The sequence below is a fragment of the Dermacentor silvarum genome, chromosome 1 (assembly GCF_013339745.2).
Source record: "Dermacentor silvarum isolate Dsil-2018 chromosome 1, BIME_Dsil_1.4, whole genome shotgun sequence".
NCBI classification, from domain to species: domain Eukaryota; kingdom Metazoa; phylum Arthropoda; class Arachnida; order Ixodida; family Ixodidae; genus Dermacentor; species Dermacentor silvarum.
In genome coordinates, this window is record NC_051154.1 from 169,907,142 (window position 1) to 169,932,412 (window position 25,271).

At 41.9% G+C, this 25,271-nt stretch overlaps 1 protein-coding gene across 3 annotated transcripts in view; it reads left to right on the plus strand.

Annotated features, from left to right (window-relative positions):
* Positions 1–23,504, plus strand: part of LOC119436385 (SUN domain-containing ossification factor-like) — a 129,004-nt gene extending 105,500 nt beyond the window's left edge. Inside the window, exons 14-17 of one of the 3 annotated variants that reach the window (XM_049657397.1) lie at positions 3,726–3,830; positions 4,046–4,298; positions 17,593–17,669; positions 22,814–23,504. In XM_049657397.1, coding sequence (XP_049513354.1) covers positions 3,726–3,830; positions 4,046–4,298; positions 17,593–17,669; positions 22,814–23,218 — 840 coding nt within the window. In that variant the 3' untranslated portion in view covers positions 23,219–23,504. Of the gene's footprint in view, positions 1–3,725; positions 3,831–4,045; positions 4,299–17,592; positions 17,670–17,749; positions 17,941–22,807 lie in introns of those variants that run through there. The other 2 variants (XM_049657402.1, XM_049657395.1) reach the window with 2 other exon arrangements.
* The last annotated feature ends 1,767 nt before the right edge of the window (positions 23,505–25,271 follow it).

Below are 25,271 nucleotides of genomic sequence, written 5' to 3' on the forward strand. Positions count from 1 at the left end.
CATAGTTTCGCTGTCAGCGCGCGTGTATGCACGATGTGGGAACAAGTGGACGAAACGGAAGTACATCTCTCTTGCTATGGTACGAAGTAAAACAGACACGCAGACATTCGGTTTGTACGTTTAATTATTTCTCTATACTTAAATTTGTCTATTCAAGCAACCGATCAAACAAATAACTGCTGTTGCCTTGAATAAGTCTTGAAGTCACGGGTCACTGAGAGTGACGTCACAGCACATACATGTACGTAGGCGCACTTGCGCATATACGTCAACTCTTTGGCTGGGAGCCTGGCGCCTGCAAGGAGAAGGGCAAACGGCGTTTGGTTTGAAATTTCAGCTCTTTCCGCGGCGCGTAGCGAAGTAATACTTAGCAGGCACGATTGTTAGCGCGCATTGTATGCACTGCGCTTGTCAGCCCAAATTGGCCAGACCATGGTGAGGGGCTGTTTAAGGATGAAGGCTAAGATTCTGCTGCTCCCCAAAAGCATTGTAGCCTTATTACACAGGTAGGGTCAACTTCAGTCAGAGATGAGGCCTGCATGCTTCAACAAAGCTGAATGTGTGTGCATTAAGCTTGGTGTGTATGTGTGTGTGTGCATGTATGTGTGTATGAGGTCTTTTCCAAGAGTTTCTGTAGTGAGTCAGTAAAGGAGTGGAAGAGGGTGTGCCATGCTGCTTTACGCACTCCAGAGGACTCCAGTGTGAGCTGGGCTACTGTGTGACATAAACCAGAATTTTATGTACGCATTTTTGTGCAACCAATCTTTGGTCTTCTTTGTAATGTAGGCATTGTAATGTAGACCCGAATATAGCTTTGGGACATAATCGCTCTTCAGGCTGGTTTTTATTGCCTACTGGTATGTTATGAGCAGGAACAACATTTTTTTTTTTTATTTATATACTACGGTTAGATGCTGAAAGCTGCATCTCCATATATGTGGAAGATGTAACCATTTCCTGATGTCTGCTATGGTAAAAACTGCATTTTATTGCCTAAATGCAGATATGAAGATGGAACTATGTGTTGTACATTGCCATGTTGCTGCCGCATCCAGGATTTTCACACGGTATCAAGGAATTCGAAACACACTTCAAGGTTGCTTTCTGCTATCCGTGACAACACAGTATTCTGGCTCAATTGAGTGTCAAATTTCAAAAGAATACGAGTAAACCACTTCTGTACAACTCCATATGCATCGGACATAAAATCCAGAATGATTATTCTGGATCGCTTGCAAGTGAATTTTAGAAAAAAAAAAACAATTAAGGCATGTGCAATATATTGTGCAAGGGGTCTTAGGAGGGTAGATCGACGAACAGATGTAACAAAGGATCGGTATCAAGTTTCTTGTGAAATTGGGTAAGAACTGTGCAAAGGTTTAACAAATGTCGTAACAGGGCCTACATACAGAAAGGGGCCCTAAATGAAAGAACTGCCTTCATGTGTGTTCAGCATTTTTGGGAAGGCTGTGGAAGTGCAAACATTGATCATTTGCATTCTCCCACATTCAATGACTGCTGAATGATTATCAGAAGCACATGGTTTATATCAGAAGCATTTGATTTGGGAAGGTTGTCTGTTCACATGATTTCTATGGAAAATTTAGAAATGGAAAAAAAGTTTTGTGCCCAGATGGCACTGAGACTGCTCACTCCTTGGGAAAAGTTTTGATGAAAGGTGTTTGCATTGATTGGAACACTTTGGGCAAAGGCAATGGCTTCTCGCAAGGAGAGTCATGACGAATCCTGGATTTGCATATGATGTTGAGCTGAAGTTGCAGAGCAAGGAGTGAAAAAATAAAGATGAGCCAAGCTAAACAAGAGCAAAGCAAAACTAAAGCCATGAATTCATAGGTGAAACTGTCACTGCAGTGTTCTATGTGAAGGTTTTGAAGCGTCTGAAGTAATGTGTGCCTTGTGTCCAATTTCATCCAAAGGGAGGCACTGGATTCTGCTCCAAGACAATGCCCCTGTTCACTCAACATTGATAGTGTATGACGTTCTGGCTCGCGATTCCATCACTGTGCTTAAGCACCCTCCATATGTGCCGGGTTTATACCCTGCGACTTTTTTTTTTTTTTTTTTTCAAATGCAAAGTGGTGCTGTGGAGGGAGAATTTCGATGTTATAACAATTAAAGAACAAGCGATATCACTGCTGAAGCACTGAAGAGAAAGCTACTTTGAAGGGTGCTTCTAGCAATGGAAGATGAGGTGAAATCAGTTTATATGTCTAATGGGGAGTATCTGGAAGAGGTGACTTCATAGATGAATCTGAAAATGTTTGAATAACTTTTTTAAGATGTACTGCACAAACTTTCTGGACAGACTTTGTCCTTTTTGGACAACCTTTGGACACACATTTTTGAACAGATGCATGCATGCACACACGCAATGCTCATTGTACAATTCTTAGGATACTACAGTATTTGAGGAGTGGCCATGCATACACATTCAGAGAAAAAAAAAAAGGAACAATTTTATTGAAAGCCTACAGCTAACATTAGTGTTGTAGACACTGTCATTATTGCTTAATCTTCTAACTTTACAAACTTATATCACTGCTGTCTTTTTACTCGGCTGGTGATAGTTACACAACCAAACGATTTACCATCTTTGTACCCTGAACTTTTTGTGTCAAGGTACTCATGTCCAAGTGTCTCATGGTGCAGCACACCTTTGGAGAGTGTCATCATTTAACCCAAGTTTTTGGCCATAGAGAGAGGTGCTTTTAGGAATCCACGGTGATGTTAACCCATCCGCAACTTTTGCAATCAGAGTGCCATTTTTCCTCGGGACATGATACCAGCCCGAAGAAAATCGTATAGCATGATGTGTCAGAAAATTTGGCTAGAGGAGGAACTGCAGAAAATTTTAGATGCCCAGATAATCAGGCTGTCAGTATCAGTTTTTGTGTTACTTGTAATAATAGTTTCAAAAGAAGACAAAACATTTCATCTTTGTGCAGACTGTAGAAGTACTCTTGAAGCTCACAAAATTATTTTAATGAATTACAAACCCCAACTTGCCAAAAGGATAATTTAGTAAAGTCTTTGACTGAAAACACAACTTGTGATATCAAGCTGAAAAGGTGTAGTCTGATAACTGTGCCCATAATGACATGGGCAGTAATTTATTTATAGGACAGCACTGGCTGAGCTGTTATACAACAGAGAAATGAGGCTGTGGCGGTTTTTAACTCCAGGATGCTGAAGTAATGTTTGAAGTGCAGAATGTAGCTCTGCTGTTCCAGCAGAAGGAATGTGCTAGAGATAATTAGCTATGTGATATCAATGTATTCTTGAGTGGCTTCTGGTGGATATATTCTCAAACAGTTGTTAGCGACTCAACAGATAAAGTAGCAGCAAAAGAGCCTTGTCAATTTGAAATTTTTGTGCACCCTTGCACATGAAAAGCTACACGAAGCTTCTAGTTCTTGATAAAAAGTGCTTGGCAGAAGCACTTGTTGATGTCACTGACATAAATTCCCAGTGAATAGAATTGCTGTAAATTAACAGATTTATAATTGCACTTGTGCCCAAAATAATCAATTGAAAGTACATAAATAAGTATTGCACAGCCATGCTAGCTTCTATGCATTCATAGAGTGTATTCCATATTATTCAGCAGTCATTGCTCATACATTTGTATCACTCACCATCTTTATGCATGAAAGCAAATTGTGTGTGCATTTCTCTTCTAACTTTTCTTGCATGTTGTGTTACAGGACCTTCGTCAGCAAGAGACCTTAGTGCAGCTTCAACAGCAGCTGGACAATCTGACTCAAGTAGTAAATACTCTGCTTGCAGAGCGCCAGACACTGAGCAAGCAGGTACATGATTGTCTGTTCTCTAACATGACTAAGAGCAAGAAGTGAATCGTAGAAAAAAAAGCTCTGAGTTCAGCACATTATTTGTGTAAATAGGAGTAGCATTATATGTTTGCTTCCCAGCACTGGCAAGTAGTGTAGCATAAAATCACAGAAAAACTTTTTGAAGCAGGTAAGGAGCCATCTGTGGTTCAACATTTGACTGCACATTTTCCCAGGTCTTCGAGAGCCATGTTTGCCTGATCCTGATCGAGGCCATCATCCTGGCTACGGTGTTCTCATTGTGCCTGCGCCGCATACGTACCTCACCAGCCATGCTGGCGCAGCAGGAGAGTGCAGCCCGGTCCCTGACCCCTGGCCGCCTGGTACTGAAGCGACGCACAGCATCTGTTGGCCATGAGGAGCGCATTGAGGAACTTGCCACTGTGGCAGAGAAGAAGCAGAGGCCTAGTAATGAAGACTTCGGCACAAGTGGGTGTCTCCATATGAAGCTATTTCAGAACAGAAAATTTGTTTAGTGCAAGTGCACAGGCTGTGTTCTTGACTGATCACATTCGATGGTACTTTCATCTTTGCACTACATAACATCTGGTATGCTGCCTTGCCGGATATTGAAGAGCATTTCGATGTCTTCTTGATGCATGAACAATGTCACCGTTGTGAAAACAGCATTTGCTGACGGTGTACCCACCCCACAGCTTTCTCTCATAATGACAGTTCCACTACTCAAGCTCACTGGTGTGCAGTGAAAATGAAGTCTCCCAAATGTGATAAATCAACAACACGGTCCTATAGCATGTCCATTCAGAAACTTTTAAGTCTCGCCTGTGTGCCAAAAGGTCTAGTGTCACCAGACTTTAAGTTAGGTGTGCTGAAGCAAGTACATTTGCTACGATAAATAAGTAAAAGTATGCCTTGTAAGATTTAGGGCCAGCTGGTTATAGAATGATGGAAAACATAGCTTGAAAACAAGGCTAACAATTAGAAAGAAGCTATCATAACCCTTTTCTGTTGCCTGCTGTAGTGATTTTTTTTTTCCCGTCTTCTTAGCACTATGCTCTTCATAAATGCAGGCATATTTGGTTGAGTCCTCTTGATTTTTTAGGCACTTCTTTCATAATATGTTTAGTAGTAACATGCTTTGTTTCGTAAAGAAATATGGCAAAAAAAATTAATTTATGGATTGACCTTTTGTAGATGATTAGGTCTATGAAGTTAAAATGATGATGGCTCATAAGGTTGTAGTTTTCCAAGTTTAATTAAATGAAAAACAAGTATCATCCTTCGATTAAAAGCTTAAAGGTGGAATGGCATAACTGGCGCCACCATTCCTTTGAAATTTTTGTCCTAGGAATATTTACCTCCAGATTTGTGTGATGCAGTGCTATCATTGTGGCTGTTGTGCACGTGAGCGCTAAATAAGAAGGACCTGTTTTATCTCTTTATTTTGATAAGTGCTGCGGTAGGGGAAAAAAGATGAATTATGGTTGTAATATATGTGGGATATGTCAAGACTGCTGTATCTAAAGGAACCTTCAAGAAGCAGTATTGTCGAAATTTTTGAAAAAGAACTTCATTAGTTTATATGCAAATTCTGACTGATTTTTTGTGACCTACAACCCTCAAAGAGCAAATTAAGCAATGCTCTTTTCAAAAAACTATTATCAAAAATCATGTATATGCAATACACAATCTGACAGAAGTAGTGTAGGGCTGCAGCTGTTAGAAGTGTAAAAACCTTTTGTGTGCCAAATTATGCTCATAACCTTCAATGCTCTCACATGTGGTGTATACAGATCCTCTAATAGGCCTGTCCTAAACTGCAGATTTTTATTGAAGATGTTGCACATGCCGTTTATCAGATGGAGTACAGGTAAACATGATGTTTTGCACCGAGTTAAAGCGTCGGCTGTGCTAAAATTTATGCTAAAATTTATAAATGTGCACCAATACTTGTTCACAGAGACACTGCACTATTCCACAGTTTTTAATGGCATGCTTAACTCTGCACCCTACAAGGAAAAAGAAAACACTGGGGATGATTCAAGAAGCGCACGGCCATCACTCAGCTGCTGTGAGGGCAGCATTGCAAAACTTGGCAATCAGGTGCCTTTATAATGTCAATTACTACCTGGGTGTTTGGCAATGCACTAACCATGACAGAAACCAGCTAATTGTTAATGAAGATGCCATCAAAAGAAATAAAAAGCCATGCAATGCTTATTGGAAGCTCATCCTTTCCCAATGACAACACTCTGACCAACCAGGCTGTGTGTTTTTGACGGAGTTTCTAGCCATGTCTGAGGTCGTCAGCATCAGCCACTAACCCTATTTTGTGGACTGCACTCATGCCGCCTTCGTTTTGTTCTTCACTGTGAATATGACCTCAAAAGGTTGTTTCGGTAACATTTGGAGGATGCCAAGGAAGCCATGACTGCACAACATAATGTCTCAATGAGTGACTTCAGAAAGAACTGCTGGAAAAGTGAAGCTGTGCACTATTACGTCGTGCTTTTTGACGAGTCAGCGAATGACTTCCTGCAAGAGAAGCAAATGGACGTGCATGTGTGCTTTGGGACTTGTCACACAACGTCGCCACCAGATATTACACATCCGCTTTTAGGGGGCATTCCACGGCAGAGGGCATTCAGGAAATACTTCTAAGGGCTTTGGAGCCTTTGCCACTCGGCAAGGTTCTTCAGATCTCGATGGATGAGCCGAACATTAACCTGAAGTTCTTTAGGAATATGCAAGTGCACTTGCAGGAAAACCATCAGGTCCAATGTGTTGACTTGGGGACTTGTGGCCTTCATACCATCCACAATGCCTACAGGGCAGGGGTAGGAGCCAGCAAGTGGGGCATTGACGTTCTGCTGTCAAGCCTGAATGCACTCTTTCGAGACTCACCAGCACGAAGGGAAGATTTTTCAACTGTGACTAACCAGGAAACATTTCCACTGCAGTTTGTGTCTCATTAATGGGTTGAAAACACAATTGTCATTGAAAGAGCTTTGCTTCTTTGGAATGACATAAAGAAATATGTGGAGCCTGCAAGGAGTAAGCAGGCGAGCTTACCAAAGTGCGCATTGTTTGAAAATGTGTACAGCTTTTGTCGTGATTCCTTGACACTGGCAAAACTGAACTTCGCTTTTAGTGTTGCTTCCATTCTTCAGCCATTCTTGAAAGACTACCAGTCCGACAAGCCAATGATCTTCTTTCTTGCTAGAGACCTTGAGAGCGTTGTGCGGAAGCTCCTCGTGAAATTCATGAAGGCTTCAGTGTTGTATTCATTGGCAGGGATTGGTGGTTTGCTCAGGGTAGACGTTGATAACCCTGATAACCACACTCCGCTTGAAAAAGTGGATGTCGGCCCCAAATGTGAACAAGCACTGAAAGATTCAAGGGCAAGTGCAAAGGATACATTTCAATTCAGAATGGAGTGTTAACTATTTTTGGCAGCTGTGACCAAGAAAATAGTGGAAAGAAGTCCTCTTAAATCATCAATGGTTAGAAACCTGGCATCTCTAGACCCCCGGTTCATGTGCTCGAAGCTGGATCAGTGCCTTGTGGGCCTAAGGAAGGTGTTGGACATCTTGACTGTGGCAGGAAGACTGAGTGACTGCCAATGGGATTGTGTAATGGCAGAATACACTGAGCTACTGCAAGAGGTAAAGCACGAGCTTCGCCTGTTTCTGAGGAGCCTTAGCAGGCTGGATGAGTTTTTTCATGACCTCCTGAGCTTCAATCCCTCCCACAAAGAGCTGTGGAAAGCAGTCAGGCTGTTGCTTGTTTTGAGCCATGGGCAAGCAATTGTCGAACGGGGGTTCAGGGTCAACCGCCAGATCTCCATAGAAAATCTGAAAGGTTTGTTATACATTTCACAGCGTAGCATATGTGATGCAGTGGACAGTGCAGGTGGAATTTTGAATGTTCCTATAACAAAAGAACTCAGAATAGCTGTGTCCGCAGCGAGGCAGCATTACGGTGCACACTTGGAATCAGAAAAGAAACGGTACCAGGAAAACTCAAAGCAGACAAAAACGCGCACAATCATGGAAGAAGTTGAAGGGTTGCAGACAAAGAAAAAGAAGCTTGAGGCAGTTGTTGCTGATTTAACGGCCTCTGCAGATGGATATGCAGGAAAGGCTGAGGGAACTGGTGACATCATGCACCTGGTGAAATCAAACAGCTTGAGAAAGACCGCAAAAGCGAAGGCTGAAGAACTCGGCAGCATTAGAAAAAAAAAAAGCAAATAAAAAAGAAACTGAAAGACCTGCCCTGAGCTTTAGAATTTCATCTAGCCGAATGAAATGCTACGTGCACGAAGTGAAATCACTTTCCTTTGTTCTGTCCAATAAAACGTAACATGTGTGAACTACTGTATTAAATATTTAAATTTTTTGAAAGGTCCTTGAAAAGTTCTTGAATCTTTTTCTTGGAAACCTGTACGAACCCTGATCTAGTACACTAGGTGCATGAGGTTTCAATGGCCAAGGCACTTGTCATTGTGCTCCTATTTCCTTATATGAAACTTTTGAAGCACCCTTTTTCGAGGCACAAAGTGCTCGTGAACTTCTCACATCTCCATGATGCTCAGGCTTGACAAAATCGGCATCCCAGCTGTTTTCCTATTTTTTTTTGGGGGGGGGGGGGGGGGTAGTGACTGTGACCATTCACCATGAGCGTACATATATAGTACCGCCCAGAAGGCAAAGCAATGGCAGCACCAACATCATGAGTGCCGCTAAGTTGTCTGCAGTAATGATATTTCAATGAAACCATTTTGACGGAGTATTGTTGGAGGCTTTGCTAACCTGCACTATCCGCAGACGTCACTCACGGCGAAAACATCGGTGTTGTTGTCGTCACCTTCCTCCTTAACCGTATCTTGAGCTGGTTCTGGCGGCACAATCACAATGTCAGTGTCCTCTTCTATGTTAGCTGCACTCTCAGCTGCATACAGAGCATCGTGCAAGCGCCAAAACGGCTTCCTTCCGAAGAAAAACTCTGTATTCATGCTGGGACGCAACTATTTGTAATTGCTAACGCCCACTGTACTAGATAAAGTACACGAAAGTTTGAATGCGTTGGCCGCTCTTTGAAATGAAGCTGCAGATTCGAAAGTTTCTTTATAACACGCTCAACATATGTACTAAACATTGTGAAAAGCACAACGCAAATATATAAAGCAGGCGAGCAGAAATAAATGAAAAGCGAGTACACATCCCAATTCATCACGAGTCCGCAGCTTTGCAAGGAACTGGCGCAAAATTTTTAGATATGGATTAAACAGTAGATTCTACTCTGTGTTAGGGCGTGTGTGCACGCTGTCTAGGTACAAGAAATGGAAATAGCCAAAAGGAAATATTTAGCTGTTCAAGAGGTAGGGATGCAAAACCAAGTGTACTAGTTCTAATACAGTGGGCGCTAATGGGTTAAGCTACCATGGCAGCCATCCTCCAATCTACTTTTTGGGATATTCGTGTATGTGTACTACAGTGTAGACTGCTTATAATGTAAGTCCTGCACTATAAGCGGTACCACACTATAACCAAAACAACGATTTTCAAGCCCTCCACGTATGCAGAATATGTAGACCAAGCATGTAGACACGCTTTGTACTATTGCGCGCACATCGCGATTACATTTTCGCCAGTGAGCTGGCGAAAACATAATCGCGATGTAGCCGGTGCTCTTCAAGCTCGACAGCTTTGCACCGAGTCAAAACGAAACAACTGTTTGCCGCAACCGATGCGGAAGAAACCGTGACCACTATCGACGCGATTATGAACGGCGACTTTGCTGTGCTGAAGGCACGCGCCCGACGCACGCACCAAGTCTGGATGAATTAACTACCATTTGCTGCAACAACTGCAGTCGAAACCACGCTCGCTATCTATGTGATCATCGATGGCAACTATGTAGTTTTTTAGGCACGCGGCTGACACGCGTACCGAGTAAAAATGAAACTACTGTTCGCCGCAACCGCTGCGGAGAAAACCGCGGCCGCTATCGATGCGATCGTAGATGACAACTGTGGAGTTACAAAAGCCCGTGCCCACGACGGTGTTATGCGCAGCGGTAAACGCAAGAATACAGGCTTTAAAGACACAAATAGGCTCAAAGCGTTCCGGCGTTGCTGTCATCCACGTACACTTTCAACTGATGGCTGTGGCGATGCGGACTCCGCCGCTTCGTTTGGGTTTTACGCTAGTGCCATTCTTGCTATTTTGCGTCGCACATTTGCGGTTCTCCTCGCTCACCGAGCTCCAAAAGTAGTCCGAATTAACCGATGTGCAGGCCAAATAAGTCCGAATTAACGAGATTCGATTGCATTGAATAATGCATACGTCAGCCGGGAGCACGCACCTTGTTGAGAAGCGTGCTCGCTGCTGCCCTAGTTGGCGAAATTTTCCCGCGGAAGCCGCATTATAACCGGTGTTTTGTCTCACGCGGCTGCACTGTAAGCGGTGTGCGTATACATGGAGTTCTATGGGAGGGCAAACGGGAGTCGGAAAGGGCTGCGTTGTAGCCAGTTCTGCACTATAAACAGTTACGTTATAAGTGGTCTATACTGTACATGATCAGCACTGCTCACGGCAGTGGCAGTGGATGTGGGACATTCTTTTAACTGCAGGCATCGTGCGTGTGGTTATCATTATCATCATAAGGCTATTTTTATGTTGACTGCAGGGTGAAGGCCTCACCCAGCGATCTCCAATTACCCCTATCTTGCGCTAGCTGATTCCAAGTTATGCCTGCAAATTTCCTTATTTCATCACACCACATAGTTTTCTGCCGTCCTCGACTGTGCTTCCCTTCCCTTGGCACCCATTCTGTAACTCTAATGGCCCACCAGTTATCTACCCTACGCGTTACATGGCCTGCCCAGCTCCATTTTTTTTTCCTCTTAATGTCAATTAGAATATCGGTTATCCCCGTTTTCTCTCTGGTCCACACCACTCTCTTCCTGTCTCAACGTTTCGCCTAACATTTGTCGTTCTTTCGCTCTTTGCACGGTCCTTAACCCTTCAAGGCATTGTGTACACAGTTGTGTACGACAAGATTAGTGCATCGAAAGCAAAATCATTGATGCAAGTAATGATATTAAAAATGTGTCTCTTACATCTTGAAACACTCCTGATCGGAATTGTGCTGCTAATTTGAATAACTTGTGCAAAATGTTTTAGCAATATGAGTGGGAAGGCTGCTACATACGACGACATATTCGCATTGAGCAAGAACACCCAGATGCCTACCTTCCTACTCATTTTCAGAAATGAAGCTGTTACTAGCAGGTTCATTTGTTTCATTGTTTTTCACAATATGTTGCACCAGGCATAATTTCCGAATGGCGCATTTTAATGGCGGATAGGTGCATTTTAAGTCCACTAGATATGAAATAGTCTATATTATCATATACGATGTTCGTGCGGGGAGTTTTCGCTTGGAATCGACATTCTGTAAATTTGACAAAACTGCAGCTGTGCGCTCTTTATGATTCTGAAGGTTCGAGAAATGCAGTGAAAGTACGATTTTAATCAACAGAAATAATTGGCACCTGAAAGGGTTAACGTCTCCCCAAGCCTCTTTGTTAAAAGCCTCTGTGGTAAAAACAAAAAAAAATTTTCACGTCCACTGCCATGGCCATGAGCAGCACTGGGTAACACTTCCAAGGCTAATGCTGTACACATACACAAATACCCAAGAAAGTGGTTGCAAGGATGCCTGCCGCAGTAGCTCAATTGGCAAAGCACCACACGTGTAATGCAGAAGATGTGGGTTCGGCTCGCACTTGCGGCAAGTTGTCGTTTCATCCACTGTTATTGCCCTTTTCCTTATTATTTCTACATTTAAATCAAAGACAATTAATTTCCCCTATCCTTTGTCTGGTTTCATTCTGTTTTCTTCATATGGTTGGGACTAACAAAAATTGAGACTTCAGATCCCTCATTCTTCTAACTCTCACTCTGTTCAACTACCACAAATGTTTGCCTCTGCAAGCTCTACTGTTTTATTTACATTATTGTCAAACAATACATTTTATTGTTGTATGCTACTCAAGGAAAAAGCTTGTAAAGACCAATTAAAGTATAAAAAGAATGCTCTTGTTAAAATAAGTTTCATAATTGATTTATTAGTAAGAGAAATGTGCATTAGAAGAGCTTGGAGGCATGTTTCCCTTTAAGTCAAAACTGCAATAGGAAATTAGATTGTATAATGAAGAAAAAGGTTTTCTGGGGAAGCAGCATTGAACAGTGAAAAAGTTTCGGTATATTGAAAATTAGTGTTACATTGAGGTTCTATTGTATTTCACTAATTGAAAACAGGTTTTGATCACTTCTATGTGCAGCAACTAACGAAACATTAACGTCGAGAGTAAAGTGCCAGTTTTCCAAGGAATTGAAGCAGGAAATATAGAGTGGTTTCAGTTATTTATGCAGGGCTTTCATTAGCACTGTCATTTGGCCAAATGCTGTCAAATTGTGTATTGATTGATAACCTCATTGCTGAATTTGTTTTGAAAACAAAGAAAAAAGACAGCTTCAGCCTATTACAGCAAAACAAAACAAAAATATTCTATATTATAAGTGCCTTTGGTAACTGTCACTCTTCGTAATACGACCACGAAAATCAGGCCAATGTCTGGCCCACTTCCTTTTTGATGCGAAAGCATCAAATAGCCCATTGAGCGAAAAAGCTGGCATCTAGCAGCAAAATGGCACCTAAATTCCCATTGGCTGCGACACCACGTCACGTGTGCGCCTTGACGGAGCAGAGCGGCTGAAAGGGTATGCCTGCTGCCTCGCTGGCGCACCAGGTGTTATGAGGGGAGAGGGCATCGCCATGATGCCACGTCACTCTCGCTCTCAGAGGCCTGTGTTATCCGCGTGTTCCTTGTCCGCACAATCTCTTGCCTGTGTTCTAACTTCGCCTCTTTAATCGCTATAAAGAAATTAATGTGTAAAAAAACAATAAATTCGAAAAGGCAAAACATTGGCTTAGTGAGTTTCGTACCTACGACCCCACGCTCGGAAGCCGAGTGTGTTACCCACTGGGCTAAACCAGCGCCTCCTAGATAGCAGGCCTGTGCACTCTGCTTAATGACACCATGCTACTTGGACTGAAATTTCCATTGCCAAGCCCGGCGTGTTTGAAGCGATGACATCACAATCACCGGGGCTTACTCGGGACAGTCTCCATTAGACTCTATGGCAGTGGGTCAAGGTAGCATGACGTCACGGATCAAAGTGCACCCACCGGCCTTCTGCTATCTGGGAGGCATTGGCCAAGCATCTCAATGCGCTCACTTGCCCGTGAGGAGATCGTAAATCGAAGGACTGCTCAGCGGCGTTCAATTGGACATTAATGCTTTCGCATTCACAGCGCATAAGAAGTGCTTAGGTGTCCTCGGATTTTTTCTTTGTAGACTATTGGAAAAGTAGCAGCTCCAAACTGAAATTGATGCAATAGCTGTTCTTGTTTCTGTGAAGACAACTTCTTGGCTATGTAGAGTTTTCTTCTGCTGGCAGTATGCTGGTACTGCATGAGGTGCATTCACCAGGGCACATGCAAATCATGTGCTCATATCACGTACATTACTCTAATTGTGCTTATTTCTTCTTTTAAATGGCTGCTCATTAGGAGCTGCTCATTTTTCAGGGTAAGGGCATGTCATGCTGATCTTTTTAGTCTTGAGTCTGTTTGTCAGCCCACGATCTCTGCCCATCAAACTAGCAAAAAGACAATGATGTATCAAGACCAGCTCATCTAACGCAACATAAGTGTTGTGTTTTATTACATAATAAACCACTGTGGGGAAAGCATTAGCTGGTGCAGCATGATTGGTGAATGCGAATTCCATTGTGGGTGGGAGCACCAGCACTATGACAGCTCTCACAGCCCAGTATAACTTTACGATGTAGATATATGTCAGTGTTGTGAAACAGCAATTGGTGTACTGCTACAAAGCATAAGTACAAACATGTGTGCTGCAGTATTTCTGTGAGCAGCTTCTCTTTCCTGATTTTAAGAAAGGCAGAACTGGATGTGTATATGATGGGGCAAATCTTGGATTGAGGTTTATGTTGTATATACATAAGGAGAGAAAGTGATATTTCCTGCCCACATTCTATAAACAGGACAAAAAATCGGAGGAGTGGGAATATTGTCAACTTCTTAATTGACATCATTGGCTTTTAAGATTTTTAATATTGAAATTTCTCCACCAGACTGGACATAAAATGACATCTCAAAATGTTTTTGGCTAATCACTCGGAGCACTATAGAAGCCCTCTAGGGGAGCAGCTAAGCTTTACCTTGAGTTTGAACTGGCTCCACTATGCAGTGAAGCTACTTATCACTTTTAAGGCTTGCTTATCTTCAAAATACAGATTGAACTTTGTGCTACACAACATTTCATGCTCCTAGAGCACTCTGCAACAACCAGTTGAAGTGCCATTAGGCAACGCTAAATTGAACACAGGAGTATACCTATATCACATAGTTTTTTAACAGCAAGATCTACCTAAAACGCTGTATGCGAGCATAAATTTAAGGGAAGGGAACTTTGCAGGTTTTCAATAGTTATTGTTGAGTAGCAGAAGTGTGCTTCATTTATACTTCAATATCATACAGCCAAATCGCTACATCAAACTCATTTATGTAAAATGTTGTTGTAATTAACAGATTTGCTGCAACATTCACTGTAATTTGCTGCTGTAACAAATTTGCAGACATTTGCTGTAATTAAAAATTGTAATATGGCAGTGTGAAAAAAAAAATATATATATATATATATATATATATATATATATATATATATATTCTTTTCAATGTTCATGCTACCTTGAACAGAAAGTTTAAACATTCACAATATATTCAACATAACATGCTGCCACTGTCCTGTAATAGACTTTTTCATATTGCGCTCTTGGAGGGGGGGGCGGTGAGAGTTAATGCAAGCCTGCAGTGTGCATTTTTGTTGTAAAGTAACAGCTAAAATGAGCCAATTACTGTACTCTGCGACTTTACGTTCCGCATATTTTTCATAAATCTGAAGTGAACAGAGGCCTAGTCATGTTAAAGGCATATCTGTAGAAAGTACACCTGATTGTGTGTGTGCTAAAGTTGTTTACAGTTCTGATTCAAACTTTGCAATAGTAAAGTATGTACTTTGAACAACATGCTGGAGAAGTTTGAGTTGTGGCTGAATGAAGGTACCACAAGAAACTAATGTTGTAAGTACAACATTTTAAAATGTTTGTGCCCAATGATGGGAAATAATCAGTATGTTTTATTTCTTGCCTGGGTCGGTTCAAAGAAGCACTGTGAGAAAACAAGTCTGTGTTTTAGGCTGAAACTTCTTACAAATAAAACATGTCTTTGTAAAAATACATTGTGCAGGCTGGTGAAATTTAAATTTGTAGTGTGAAAGAAGAAGCCATGAAAAATAATTGAAGTTGTTGTAATTCGTATGTATCCTGGGGTTTCCTGGGAAACTAAAATGCTTTTGTGAAAGAACTACTGGGTGCATTGGGTAGAAGTTGTAGTATTTACAGTGTGTACTTGGGAGACTGTGCTAGTGCAATTTCAACTGCGGGGAGTCACAAAAATGTCTGAGTAACAAAATGACTTTGAAATTGCTGCTGTAAAAGAATGTGCAGATAGTTCGAGATGAAACTTTGCCCGCATATAGTTCAAACCCTCTGGACATGAAAATATGTTAAAAGTTTCTGTCAGCATACAGAAAGGTTTATTTCAGAGCATTAATTGTAAGAGGGTAGGTTTTCAAGGTTGTCACTTTCAGATGTAGCGCAAATAAGTACAAATACACATGAAGAAGACATGACAGACGCGGACCGGACGGACGAGACCGGACGAGTGATCGTCCGCGTCTGTTGCGTCTTCTTCGTGTGTATGTGTACTTATTTGCGCTATATCTGAAAGTAACTATGTTAGACCAACTAGCCCAATAGGCGGTCCTTCCAATGTTGTCAGTGCGGGAGAATCGCATCTGGCATTCGAAGGGAGAATGAGATGACCGCTATAATCGAAAGAGCCGTAGCAGTGGTCTCAGTGCAGAAAGCAAGATCAGCATTCAGAAAACTATGCAAGCATGTATGCTACCATTTGTGTGCCTCAGTTCAGGCAGGAAAAGTCATGTCACCTTGGGTTTCTCTCAATTGAACGCATACTCAAAGGGGTTTGGGTTGTCATATTAACAGGCTAGTCACATTAATAGTTCTGCTAAAAATAAATTATCCTGCAAGGTCACAAGTCTGCAGTGTTTTTTCCTATAATGCCTAATGAAGTTTATTTAGAAGTTCCTTAATTAAGCGCCATTTATTCTAGGCGCACTAAATGATGCTTAATTTCTCCAGATGACTTCATGTTTTGGGCAGTTCTGTTTTGCTGAACTACTGATTAGCTAGCAGGTTTCTAAAGGCCAGTCATATTTGTCACAAAAGAAGTCTGCTGTAGATACTTGAGAATGTTTGGTTTCATACCATTGTCTGAATGTGTTGATTGGAAGCCTTGCTTGTGTTGTTGCTGCCCACCTCCAGACAGTGTGAGCATATAAAAACATTTGACAACTGGCGCTACTACTAAATGATGACATTTGTGCAGATTTTTTTTGCACCATGCCCCAAGTTGTGCTTCCAATTTACAGCAAAGTTTCTAAATGACAGGACTTATGTTTTTGACGAGGTTGATTAGCCACAACTAATCATGGCTCAAGTTCAAATAGCCTTGCATCTTGCATAGTGACTCTTCACACATGCAGGTTTTTGTGGTGTATGTGGGTATTTTATCGTACTAATGCAACATTTCTATAAACAAATTTTACTGCAATATTTTAATACACTAATTTGAACATCAAATAACTTGAACCAGTTTGGTACACATATTGTCAAAGTTGAATTCACAGAAGTAGCCTTTAGTGAATGCGTGTGCTGGGTGTTTATTTTATTTTTTAAATTTTATGTTACCAACATTATAACTATACTTGCAATTCATGTTTTCTACGCCCTTCCGACGCTTGCATTGTTGCTTTAGTTGAGCACATACATGAACCTGGAAGTCACACAGGATTTGTTTGTTACATCCATGTGTTCTCAGTATGCAGACTTTCCAGAATACAGTGAAAATATTCCGTTTTTGTAATGTGGACCCATGAACCAGTTTATAGGCTGTTTAGAGCAGACAAGTGTTCATCTATGAGGGCTGTGTGGCAGTTCATTTGCTTTAAGGACTCAGTAGACATTTGCAGTTGTGTTCACAGAGTGAAGTAGACTAAATTGGTAGTTTTCATTTAGAGCAGTACTACTTTTCCTTTCTTGCCCAATAATGAAGTGCCTAAAAAAAATTAATGGGGTTTTACGTGCCAAAACCACGATTTGATTACGAGGCATGCTGTAGTGGGGGACTCTGGGTTAATTTTGACCACCTTGGGTTCTTTAGTGCAACGAATGCCCGATACATGGGCATTCTTGCATTTCACCCCCGTCGAAATGAGGCCGCCTTGGCCGGGATTCAAGGCCGCGCCCTTCGGCTTAGTAACGCAACGCCACCATGGCAGGTGATACTGAGGTGTGAAGGCACATGGTCAACCACATCAGCAGTTCAGCTAAACTAATAACCTGTCACTTTTGTATTAGTCTGCCATGAGCAGCTTCATGATGTTTTCATGGCACTTAGTCAACTACTACTGCTTACCTAACATACTTTTTTTTTTCCTCTTTCTCTCTATTGCTTTTCACAGAGAACAGCTTTGTCATTGTGGAGCCTACAATACCCATTATTGTGGAAGCACCGCCAGCTCCAAAGGTAAATACAGCAGTTCCCATGTCTTGCCTTGCCTTGCTTTCCATACCTGCTTGAGCCTCACCTGCCTTCTGCTTTCCTGGCGCTCTTTTCAGGCAAAGAAACATAAGGGCAAAAAGCGAAAGTACTATACGTGAGACAAGCCAGAAACACACATACATCCAACAGCTGCTCATTGTCTCAAAAAGATCTCTTAGTCAAGTTCCTTTTTACAACTGCCATATTTAATATTTTTTCTGCTTGAAAAAGACTGTGATATCTAATAAAATTTTCTTTATGAACTGAGGGTGTTGTTTCTCTGACAGAATAGTGAAACAATATGCACATGCATTTTCAGGCTGTGTATTTTTCAAAATATGGGACCAAGGAACAGAGGGGAGGAGGTGTCCTTTTACCTGGGCACTCTTTTCATGTTCAGAATCGGGCAGAAATGGCTTATTTTGTCTGTAGACCATTAGAGAACACATTTTTTTTTTTTTTACCAACAAAAATAATTTACTATAAAGCTTACTTGTTATTTTCAAGGCATTGTTTTCGGGGGCAAATTGTACAAGTTGCTTGAGGAAAACGTTTCTTTAAGTTTTTGCTTATTGCCAAATGAACAGTTGTAGAGCTGCATTTGCTAATGTGTGGTACCATGGGCTATGTAAACATAATTCAGGTCAGTAAGCATACTCTGAAGGCTCCCCTTGAACTCATTAAAGCTTATGCTGAAGCCACAGCTGGCAAGACTTCAATACATTTATGTAGTTATTCAACAAGTGACTGAAAAGACCCTTCAGAAATGAATAGGGAATAGCTACCAATTTCTGTAAGCCATTTGCCTGGTGAGCATGAGGTCATGGGTTCAATTCCTAGCTGCCACATTCTAATAGGGGACAATGCAAAAGCACTTGTGCAACTGGAATGTAGCCAAAACTAACCCAGAGCCCTCCACTATGGCTTTCTCATACCCACTGTGCCACTTCTGATACGATACCCCATGAATCCAATACGAGCCCCTGATTTTTACATATAAAGTTTATTTTTCTCCTTAGCCGACATCTGATGACATTTTATGTATGGGAAAAGCTCTGTAAAGTAATTTTTACTGGTCATGTAGCACTCCTCTGTAGCATGAACAAAAGGAACATGACCGTCTCGACGTAGTGTGGGACCGTGCGGTGGTCCAGGGACTTGGAGGAGTCCAAACTCACTTGCTACAAATAAAGTTTTTCTGTCTGTCTGTAGCATTTACAAGGCAGACCTGACCTGACATTATTTAGTGATTATTGATAGCTTGTCACTAATTTCCCCACAGTTTAACTTTGATAACGAAGCTTTATATGCAGTGATATCAGTACTACTGGCAGTGGCCGAAGCACGTCCCAATTTGAGGATGCAGCTGAGATTTTCTCTTTTGTGGAGAAAGTGGGTTCAAATGAAATTATATAGAACAGTCTTGGGGTGTAAAGCTATACAAAATTTTCTTTTGCATAAAAACAATAGGCTCTACCTATGAGAAGTTATGAAGTTTTCTCCTCATACAGAAAAGTATACTGATCTTAATTAAAACATCTGCACCATTCCCATCTGTGCATATCCTGCCTTCTTGCATATTAGTAAAATCTGTCATCTTTTATACTAAGTAACCTTTTATAGTGCGAACAAATTTTTAAATGGACTTTGATACTATCAGGATTAGTCTTTATATCTGTACCCTCAGTTCAGCAGGCAATAGATAGGCTAGTATCTGTTGCAGTTTGCTCATTTTAACTAAAATGAACTAATTTTAATTACAATTTAATTAATCTTTTCAGTTAGGCTATTTAATTCCAGACTTTCAAGACCATTTTGCAATGGCAGTATTACAGGGGGTCACCACAGGAGGCCAAGTCAATTTACACAATTTTAAAGAGCCAGCCTTTGAGAGTTTCGTTGCTATACTATTGTCACTCCTTGGAACAATGTTTCACCTTTCTTTACTCCGATTCTAAAACTGGGGCCACAAAGAGCAATGAAAGTGCTGCCTACGTAATGCTTCATGCCTCATTTGGTTTCCTTAAGTTGTCTGGGTTCACTGGCAGTGAACCCAGACAACTTATCTTGCAAAGTGTATCTCTTGATGGTAGACCATTGCTCAGTATGAGGACACAACAATGGAGTGGATGCTGCAGCAATAGGCCATCGCACTGAGCTGCTTTGCATCATGGGCAGTTTCAAGCATACCACAGTGTGCTGTTTGTGCAGCCAGTTTCCAAATCCAAGTGGAGAAAGGTACATTGGCAACAAGTATCTCAATGGCTAGCGCAAGACAGGGGTAATTGGAGATCGCAGGGAGAGGCCTTCATCCTGCAGTAGACATAAATATAGGCTGATGATGATCTCAATGGCTAATGCTTCCAATATTGTGTGAATTTCCCTAGCCTCATGCAGATTCCCCCTGTAATATTGTCCTTGCAACATAGGCTTAAAAGCCAGTAATAAAAATGTTAAAGCAATTGTGAGCTATTTTATTTTATAATGTTCTGTGCACCAAGAGGACAAGTTGTGCTAAAGAATCCGTGTAGTGGCAAAGTCCTTTCAGAAAGTCTGTTTTTACTAAACAAATCACCTGTTGTACAAAAAAAGTTTAAACCGCCCCAAGTTCGCTGTATGTACATTAGACTAGCAGCAGGGATAAAGAGCACATTGTATGCTCTTATTCCTCTAGCATTACTACAGGAAATTTCAGAATCCTACATGCCAATTACTGCTCGTACACTGAAATCCTGTTTGTAGTTGGAAATTTGTACATACATACTTTCTGCTTCACTTTGTCATTGAAGATTATTTTTATAAAATGTATTTTATAAAGCACTTTATTTATTCTTTTATAACCATGTACATCACATATTTTACATACCTTACTTCTTCTGCAAGTGCTATAACACAGAGCTTACACAGTGATATTCTGAGAGCATGTGTGATGACAAATATATTCGATTTTTGTGGCCACAGTTCATCCATGTGCATAAATAGCTAATAGTGTGGTGAAAAAGCTGAATGAATCTAAAGTGCTGCTGTGGGGATTGAATGCAACTTTGCACAAGAACTGAAATTTGATCACCAGTGGATGTGACTGCGTTTCATCCTTGAAATTTTTTCGAGTCGATGGGGCCGAAATGCGAAAACACCCGTGTACTTAGATTTAGGTGCACGTTAAAGAACCCCAGGTGGTCCAAATTTCCGGAGTCCCCCACTACGGCGTGCCTCATAATCAGATCGTGGTTTTGGCACGTAAAACCCTTAGTTTTAAATTTTTTCGTGGGGCCCTGAACCACTCCTTGGGCTTGGTGAAAAAATGGAATCTGCATATAAGATACTGCACTGCTGTGAACATCTCAAATTTTACAGTCACGTGCAACGCGTGGAGCTCACAAGCGGAGCGTGAATTTGCCTTTTTCTCAAGCTCTTTGTAACAGAAGCCTACTCCTCACTCTTTTCGGGCACTATATTTCATCATATAGCAAATTTCCATATGCAGCTGCTATTGGCCAATAGCTGGCATCAGTCAAGATGGGTGTTTGGCTCAGTGTGCTTCTTCATAATGTTAGTGTATATTGACGCAGTTTGATAAGCAGGCTGTAGTAAGCAAAAATCTGCTTTCAACGTTCTATAAGAATTGCGTACTTCCGGAAGAAGCCGACTGTCGTCTACTCACGCTCAGCTGCAGCTATCCACATAGGAACTAAACTTTTGCCAGACTCCTTATTGATGTCATAGCCATCAGGGAAGGTATTCTGTAAGGGTCCACCTAGTGGACATGCCCATTTCGTCTGCTGTGGAAGTGCTGATTGGATATGGCGCCTGGTGCCTGCAGACGCCCACCTCAGCCCAGCCAATCAAAACTTCAACAGCAGACGAAATGGACGTGTCCACTAGGTGGACCCTTACAGAATACCTCCCCAGGTATTGCTAATTCCGATTAGCTTTGAACACTCAACTAGCCTTAAACTACGCAAAACTTAAGGTCAGACCTCACGCACGCTTGCCAGCATACGCTCACTCCTGGCTTTGCTCCTGAATAGATGCCTTGGCAGACTTCACTTCGTATTGAGCTATTGAAATTGCTCCCAATTGTGCAAGCTGGTGCAGGTCAAAGCTGGCCCGCACCATGTAGCATGGCCAGACACCACATGAGCGTGAGCGCGCACTCAAGCCCCGTCGTGCACAAAGCAAATGCTGTTGCATGTAGCTGCGGTATGCTACGTAGCACAGATACCGTAACGAGTCCGCTCACTCAGGAAAATCACATTTGGCGTGTCGTAGGCGACAAAATCAAATTTGAGTTGCGCTCAGTAGGCAGAGCGTTGTGGGCACACGCCCCGTTTCCCTGTAGCCTTTGCAGTGCAAGGCATTGAAGGAGGAGCGGGAGCCCCGTGAAAGGGATCATAGGAGGCCTTTGAATGCCAATAACTCCACTTCTGCTGAATGCATTGAAGTACTTTTTGCAGCTAAGTATTTCTGAAATAGTCTATTTTAACTTCGATAAAAAGTGGTTCAGAGCCCTTTCAACAATGAGACCAAACTTGCACCAAGCCAAGCACACTTTTTTTAGCAGGGCAGATGAAAGCAACCATTGCAGTGTCATTTGTCTTATCAAAAATTCAAACATGGACGAGAATAAATCAATAAGAAAACATTCTTCCGACAGTCAGAGGCTTGATTCAGGCTTGGACACATAGATCTGCTAAATATTTTAAAAGCGAGCTGTGTAGTGTTGCACTTCATGCGATTAAGAAGTAATTATGCATGAAAGGCGTTAAATTTTTCCCTGCTCAAATTTTAATCTATGCTGATGGTACACGTAATTGTAGGATACCAGTTATGAAAAAATTGTACATGCAATAGGCTAAGCTTGGAAACTTACCCGCTTTAGTGCTCTAGCTTCTTATTCAGTGTTCACCTTATAAATGTGGGCGTAACTCTTAAAACTAAATGTTACGTTTTGTAAGCCAACCATTCCAACTTTGTGTAGTAATCTTATTTGCCAAGATATGGCAACTTCACCTCAACCTTAAGTTGTTTTTTTATTCTGATAGCACGTAGCTGTTGGTAAGAGAAGGGAATAGTGTGCATGGCTCTTAGCTAAACAAATTGTAGTAAACAGGAATGCACCTTTGTCATTTCAGGCCAAGAAAGTGAACAAGCAGAAAAAGCACAAGGGACCCCGACGCAAGACTTCACTGCCATGCTACCCTTCATCGAAGACAGAAGCAGGCAGCAGAGCAAAGGAGTCTTGCATTCCAGAAAGCAACGCCGGCGTTCTGTTTAGTAGCAAGGATGCACCAAGAAACACGCCACCAGTGCCGAAAACAGCTGGAGCACGCATACCAGTGGTTGCAGCGGCTAAGGGCATAGCAACAGGCACTTCCAAGTTCCAGAGAGGTGCCGACAGTAAGGGTGGGCAGAATGGGACACTGAAGAACACCAGCGCATTGCAGCCAGCTGACTGCATACGGTGGAGTGGCCAGAGTTGTTGTGACAAGGATGATCGTCTAGGGCTTAAGTTCCTGAGGCTACCCGGGAAGACCCCCGTCTAGTCAGAAATCAGGCGAGAAACAGGACTGAAGGATTCAGTGAGTGTGGGGGTGCGTGATGTGTGCACAACCAAAGCACTGGCGTGCCAGGTTCGGTTATTTATTTTTTAAGGCAGTGTTGCAGCCAAGTCTTAGGAACGAAGTTTTATTGTATGTATGTGTGTGTGTGTGCAAGCGTACACTGTTTTTACCTTGTTCTACTGCTATTAAATATTTGTTCTTTTGATTGCAAGCATCACTTGACGTTTTTTCGTATGCAATAAATTGCCATGCTGAATGAGATGCACAATGTTTTAAATTGACCCTCCTTTTATATTCCCATTGCAGTATGAAGTTTGCTGGCCCAATATGCATATTTAGCACTATATTACTGCAGTGATATTGAGCAGTGGGGCGATATCTTTCAAGGTTAAGCTATGCAATGCAATTTTTTTCCATGTTTTGGTTGAACAGAGCTGACTTAACCTAAAATAGGCAACAGTAACTGCATTAAAATCATGGCACTACCTAAAACTTAACGCAGGTGTCGACCATCAGTTCTGTGGTTTATCTACTGACATTAACTTCCATGTTGCATCACAACAGTAATATATTGCATCAATAATGTGCACGTTTAGCAAGGACTCCCCAGTAAGTAACAGTTTTTTTTTTTCTTTTTCCCTCTTGAACTGATGATGCAGGTCTGTGTACCCTCGTTACATGGTCTTGGGCTAGTTAGTTAGATTCCATGCTGAAAACAGCGCAAAAGACATGGTTGAGTGAGTAGGTGACATAAGCGCTGACTGGCAGTGGAAGGTTTTATTACACACATCTCTTCAGTCCCTGGGTACCACTGTTCTTTAGTCGAGTGCTTGCTCAAAAACCTACAAGTACCATGAGACATTGCCGTAGGTTCCAAGCAGAAAGCAAGTAAAAATGGCATCGAATAGTTCATGCATTAGAGAGTTTGTCCTCGTGACAAGTTCATTTGTTTTTTGTGATAGCATGAGCGAGGACATACACCTTAGCAATATGCTAATTTTGAAGCCTCTGAGCTCATGTTGACAGGCATTTCAGTTAAAAATTGGAGGCCGCTTAAGCTTCACCTTTAAGAGTGGAACGCGATAGCATTCAAAGATCCCTGAATGCTTGTCAGGCTTCCCGGCCAACTGCAGCTTTCTTTTTTTCTCCACCTTCACCTCTGTGCGTCACTGTTGGTATGGTAGAAATGCTGGAAAAGGGGGTTTGAGTTTTGAGTTTCCTCGTTACAGTTATGTTTTCTCGTACATTCAAATTACAATTCGACGCTATCATATCTGTAGGTAGTGGCTCAGTTGTACCTTACAATTTTTGTGACGGATTTCACTTTGAAAAATTCAATTTTGTTCACTAACGCCTTGCGCCACGCGGAGCCTGTTTCATCGGAGAGCCAAAATCATCTACGGTTTGGGATGATTTCGTCCGCCGGCGTGCCCACGCCGACACCGATGCCGGATTTTCTGCGACACGGGGCCCTTAACGCTGTCGCGTTAAAAGCTCTTGCAAAACAGTGCACGAGCTGACCAGCGATACATTCAATACCCAAATAGGTACTGTGCGTCTTAGTCATGGCATGATCTTTAGCAAGGTACATAAGTGATAAATTCAAGCTTGCCATTGTGCCGACAAAGCTGCTTGCACAGCATATTAAGAAGCCCATTGTACTTCAGTTTCATTGCCCAGTGTTACATAAGCAACATGGAACTTATGCAAACTTGCCTGCTACGTTACTTTACAACGATGATGTTAGCCCGATTTCACCCTTAAGTGCCTCTGTTCACTCAGCCCTATGATGAAACTGCACCTGGTCTTCCTCGATATGAAGCAACCATACTTTGTCACTTTTGCCTGGGCACTGCATTTACCTACACTTACTCTTTCTTGATTAGAATGGCCAACAGTAAGTAGTGATGAAACTATATAACGCCTAAGCGACTGTTCTTCCTCTGAAGCTCAGCAACTTGCCCTCTGCACCACCCTTAGCCAGCTATAGTAAATCTTTCACTGATAGCAAACTCTCGGGACTGCGGCTTTGTAC